This window comes from Dermacentor andersoni, chromosome 5 (assembly GCF_023375885.2).
Source record: "Dermacentor andersoni chromosome 5, qqDerAnde1_hic_scaffold, whole genome shotgun sequence".
Lineage (NCBI taxonomy): Eukaryota > Metazoa > Arthropoda > Arachnida > Ixodida > Ixodidae > Dermacentor > Dermacentor andersoni.
This window is the reverse complement of record NC_092818.1, coordinates 98,274,513-98,280,306: the sequence shown is the minus strand read 5'-3', so window position 1 is coordinate 98,280,306 and position 5,794 is coordinate 98,274,513. Positions and strand designations below refer to the sequence as shown.

Genomic DNA, 5,794 nt, shown 5'->3' with positions numbered 1-5,794 from the left:
CACGCCCTCGCTGTTACGGCGGCAATGTGTCAGGCCGCCAAAGGGATAAGATTCCAGAATCGCAACCGTGAACGGCTGTATGGAGGAGTCCAGCGGAAGAAGAGTGAAATAGGTCAGTTCGCATCGCTCAACGACCACACGAAACTGCTAACCATTACCAAATAGCAGGTTCTAAAAAAAAACAAAAAAGAAACGCATAAACGTAAACTGCTGTGTGCTTCAGACGCTACCGTGTTTGACAGGTGGTGCTCGGGCGCAGTAGCTGTTGACAACTTTTGCAAGGATAGTTAGGTCCGCTTGCAGCAACCAACATTTCTCATATAACGTGAAACTTAATGAGGTGTTATTCCGAATGTTCGCGAGCAATGTTATAATCAATCAAAATTTTTTTTAAATTACCAACGAAGCAAATATATAATAAATAATCCCCTAGTTAACGCAGAAATATAGCTGGAAAGTGCCACCAAGGAGCAAAAGATAGGCACGCCAGCACGTTCAGATTTCGCGCTCTAACCAGCCTGCTTCAAATAGGCGCCGCTGATGGCGCGAGCGCCGTTACAACTCCACGAGAAGCGCGCAGACGCGCCTTTATGTTATTCGGGGATTCGGCTGCCGTCTCGACGTCGCCGCGGCGAGGGCAGTGTATCTCCTTTTGAGAAGGCTCACATGTGGCGCGCGGTCCGGCGGAGGCTGCAGCTCGATGTCGATGCGCTCGTGAGAGGATCGTGCCCCGGACGGTTTCCGATTCGCGCGGCGCGTTCACGTGGGCTCCCCAGTATCGCTTCGCAACGGCTCTTCGAGACGACGAGTGGATAACATTGCTTTGTGTGTCTATGTTTCTGTGCGTCGTGACGTGAAACCGTGCCACTTCTCGCCGGCCTGTGTTCTCGCGCTCGTGTTCGACAACTCGCGCGCTTTTTCAAGTGATTCCAAGTGGCCCGTTCGTGGATAGGAGTGCGGCTCTCTCTGATGCATATCGCTAGGGCTGATTCCGCGCTTTGCCAAATAGTTAGAAAAGTTAAATAAGAATTAGAAGGCGGCTATACACCGCGATTGTAACGCCAATATTTGGCTATATAGCGCATTAGTAGACAATGATATGAAAAGGCTGCGTAAGCAACAGAGAAGTTTTCAGCAATAATCAAAGCTTTTCGTTGAGCGAGACGTAGCAGCGCTTCTGGCATTACAGAAGATGCTTATTATGGAAGCTTCTGTAGGTGAGATTCTCAAGACTATTATCTAGAAAAAACTACTTAGGTTATACAAACAGTCACCCCTAGCACTAAAGCCTGGTGTCAAGTGTGGAGTATTACACGAATCGCAACGTTCGAACAGCTTTATCCGCAGCCTGCGCCATGACTTGTGCAGCCAAGCATGTTAACGAAAACAGAATGTACTGTGGGCTCTGTGAAATAATGATAATTATCTCGCTCGTGTTTTCCGATCTGCTTCGCCTTTAGCTTCTTTTGCGAGTAGTATCTCTTTACTCGACAGCAGCCCACGGATAACAATAACTTGGAAATTCCCCGAAGCCATCTTCAAGTAACATGAGCTGGCAGCTAAGAATTTCAGATCTTGACCCACAGCTTACCACAGCTGCTGCGGGAAAGGGCTAGATTGTTGGTTTGGTATCGTAAGTGCGTGTCCTTCCACTTGGCCAAAAAATACGCGCCGTCGATTTGGCACCACGAACGCCGAAATGGAAGCGCCGGTGAATACGGTGCGCGCTGAAAACGGGGCAGTTCGCAGTGCCTACGGTGATCCAGAAATCGGTCAGGACGTCCCGAAGAGCGTCAGCGGAAACGCCAACAACCACCACGCCCCGGTTATCAACATCGACCCCGGCGTAGAGTCTGGCGTTTTGCTGCGAGTGCCAGACTTGCCCTTCTCTAGAGGCACCTCGTCGGCCGAGTCCCTGGGTGCTACTCCTAATCAGTTTCTCAACCTGCCGAGTCCAGCCGAGCATCGACGACACTCGATGCAAGACGGCCGCAGCCCGCACAACCACCACCACCACCGGCGGCATCGCGACCGCAAGCGCTCGTGCCCCGACGTACGCAGCTCGGCAGACCGGCGTCGCCGCGGAAGCCGGAGCCCTATGGCTCCGCAGGGCCTGACGGTGTCTGGCGGGGTGGATTCGATGAGCGTGACCCCTTCGTCTTCGCGTCGCTCTAGCGCCAGCAGCCTGAGTCGCCGCTCGTCCCGGGACAGCGAGTGCTGCACGCACAGCCGTCGCTCGTCCCGGGCTGACGACGGAAGCCGCAGGTTTGTCAGCGAGCAATGTCTCTCGGTCAGTGCGTAAAAATGATAGGCCGTTGAGCTACGTACGTGGATGACTCTGAAACGCCACGTTTCCTATGCGCTCATGGTAGTATTTATTTTTCTTTTTTGGGCTCGGTGATTATGTGTACGTATAAAGAAATTACATTTCAGTGCTGGTTTCTTAAAACCAGCAAAGCGTAATATGTGCTCGGCGTACTGCTGCCTTTTTTTCTAAACCGATAGCTTTAGGGTCCCCGTTACGCAGAAAATCCGTCGTCGTCGGCGTCGTTCGCGCGTTGACCGTGCGTTGCCGTGCGTTGGACATGAGCGATAAGTCCCGAGGGAAATAAAGAATTAATAAATTCGTTAACAGGTCAAAGGCTGCTCGCATTGACGCCCAATTTCTCAGCGAGGTTCTTCTAACCAAAGAAAAGCAATTGAGCTGAAAAAGAAAGGAATTGTGGTTTAGGGGGAAATTGAACGCAGGACCTTCAGAAAGCGAAACGGCCACGAAGATGCGTTGCTTCAGCATGTTAGGGGGAGTCGTTGAGATGCTTTGTGGCCTTTGACTTAGTAAAGTGTCTTAGAAAAATGTATTGTTGCATGCATAGTAATTATGAGTATGGTAATTAAGAATGGATCAATTAGACTCAAGTGAGTGCAAGTTTTGGGGTGGTTCATTGTACTTAAACAAACGGATGCCTTTATATCGTATGTATCGATAAGTAGCTTGTGTTCCGATTTGGTGGAGTGTCTTAGCGAAACGTACTGACGTGTGCGTGGTAATTGTGAGTATCTTAATAAGAAATGGGGTAATTAGATTGAAGTAAACGCGTGTTGTGGCTCATCAAACATTAATTGACTGGATACATGTTTATGTGTGAGGTAGGTCGTGGTGACAAACGAGAGCATGTGAAGCAGTCAAAGACCCTGTAATGCTGTCGCATTCCATTCTTAAAGGCGAAGCTTAAGTGTCTGTCAAGTTCTTTCTTTTACTCCATTGCGTTCTGTAGCTGTAAGACTAGTACAGATATTCTAGCATTTCCTCGGCTTTTACCTGTGTCTCATAAAGCAATCTTGTAGCGACGTTCTATTGAATAAAGTGGTAATTAAAAAAAAAAAACCAGTGAGTGATTTCGAGTGTTTTCCTTTCTTTTTAAACGTTGAGAAACGAATTGTCATAAAAACTGCGCAGTCGAAATGTGAACATCAGTGACGAATGTGCAGTTTTGTACGACAGCGGACAACTTACGGTGTTCAGGTTCATTTGCTGCTAGTAATTCTCGGCAACATATCTCGATGCAAAATAAATAGTGCATAGAGCCTACCGCTCGCATCAGATATTAGCAGATATATATTTTGGGATTTGTGTGATGTTGACGGAGAGTCCAGGGCTCATTGTTGTGCAGTTACACTTTTCGTCGTCATTCTCAGACGCTTAGTGCGGTGCGCTCAGTAACATACGCAACGAAGCGCAGTGAGAACATTTTGCGGAAAGAAGAGCACAAGCCCCTCGGCTTTCGCTCAAATTGCGTTGTCTTGCGCGACAAACGGTGAACTCAGAGGTCTGTTTTCTTTTGTTTTCGAGCAACAGCAAATAAATATATAAAGAAGAAAACACACATGTTTGCCCTTGTTGCTGGGACTTTATTGCCTTTGTCAACTTTTCGGGCATTCCAAAAGAGCAATGCGACTGAATATTGATTGTTCTATTTAGCGGACGCTATATAGATGGTGTGTTTTTTTTTAGTTGCACCACATTCTAAAAAAATTGCCGGTAGCAGATAGCACAATCTAACCCTTGATCTAAATTACTCGATGAGGCGACCACTACTCTTATGAGAAATCAAAGTACCTAACTGAATAAATAACATAATTGCAGAAACTAGCTTTTTCATTACTTACTTTAAACGACACACATCACAATTCACGAATCACAGCCGGTGACTTTGCAAGGCGTATCCACTTGGATTCAATTCTCGGCATTACGGCAACTTCGAGGTGACTTTGTAAGCGTCCCACGAAATGCAATGACGTCCAAGTCACTCTTGTGCTACGTGCACAAACTGGTGTTTTTTAAAGTATGTAGAGCAACACTTTATTTTCACCGCAAGTTTGACGGCACGTATCTCAACATCCGTCGTATCCCGAGAATTAATTTTAAGTCAATGTCCGATGCATCCTCAACAAAAACAATTCATAGATTGAAATATGTGCCATCAGGAAATTATTAACAATTATTTGGCGCAATTACATTTATTATATTACTGATTAGATTAAACATCTTGATTTTCTTAGTAGTAATGGCCATCTTATGGAGTAATTTTGATCAAGGGTTATAATTGTGCCATCTGCCACAGACAATTTTTAAAATTTGATGCAGCTAAAGAAAGAAACCCTGTATATATGGTATAGCTGGTCTATGCGGTCGCGTTGCCATTCAAGCGAGAACAATAGAATAATATGATGTCGAAAACTCGCTAATACGTCAAGTTTCACGCTTATAAGGTGCGAGTACAAGTACTCTTCATGATTGGCAAATTTCTCTACAGACGGAATTTTTATTGCGCATAAATTTGCAAGTTCGCGTTCGCGTTCGCGTTCACTGTGTTTTGGCTCGGTTCCTGGCGTAATTTTTTACTTGCGTTGTTTGTCATGCGGCGACGAGGAGCCGGTACTAGGCCCGCAAAGTCGCCAATCTCTCTTTCATATTCAAAAGCGCAGTGTAAACCTATATAGGCGTCCTTTTCAGCGCCATTACGCTCATACCTGGTTCTCGCGCGTTGTTTCTGCGTGCTAAAGAAAAGAAATGAAAGTGATCGGCTTCGCAACGTCGCAGGTCCTCCAAGTGCGACGACAGTCGTCGCTCGTCACGAGCGACCGACGACACCGGAGGAGTCGGACACAGCAGTCGACGCTCGTCACGTAGTGCCGCGGACGACGAGCGTCGGTGCTCGGAGGACAGGTACCACCACCATCACCAGCACCAGCGCCCTCACCACTCGCACAGGCGGGAGTCCTCGCTGGTCGGACCGGAAGCGTGCCGCCGGAAGGGCAGCTCGCTACTTCCTCCGGACGCGGACGCTGGAAGCCGCAGGGCGTCCAAGGCGCCGTCGCTCTTGGTCACCGACGAAGAGACCGGCCAGCAGCGCAAGCCGGACGACGAGCACGACTCGCCCAAGCGCCGTATTATCATATTCGTGATCAGTTCGGTGGCGTGCTTCATTCTGTTCATGAGTGTGGTGCTCATCGCCGTAACCCTCACCATCTCGCCGGCCATCGACAACATAGGTGAGTGACGCTGGGCGCCGCCGCAGGCGACCCTACAGCAGATTTATTTAGCAATACACACCGGAGCTTACCATTGATACGAGTGCGAAACATGTTTCTGATCCGTGCGAGTGCTACGCCAGTTTCTTCTTCCTAGCTTTTCGGCCGGCTTTGCCAGGCTTAGAAATGACAAAGCGCCAAACAAGGGCTGTTGCGGTGAACCGTTGGAGTCGGTTCACCGGTAAAACTCAAGGTTCTTGGC

General features: G+C 48.2%; 1 protein-coding gene across 1 annotated transcript; it reads left to right on the top strand.

Annotated features, from left to right (window-relative positions):
* The first annotated feature begins 1,087 nt into the window (after positions 1 to 1,087).
* On the top strand, positions 1,088 to 5,573 carry LOC126532023 (uncharacterized). The gene is made up of 2 exons (XM_050179723.3): positions 1,088 to 2,265; positions 5,102 to 5,573. The coding sequence occupies exons 1-2, from the start codon at positions 1,700 to 1,702 to the stop codon at positions 5,559 to 5,561; spliced, it is 1,026 nt and encodes a 341-aa protein (XP_050035680.2). The 5' UTR covers positions 1,088 to 1,699; the 3' UTR covers positions 5,562 to 5,573.
* Positions 5,574 to 5,794: the final 221 nt, after the last annotated feature.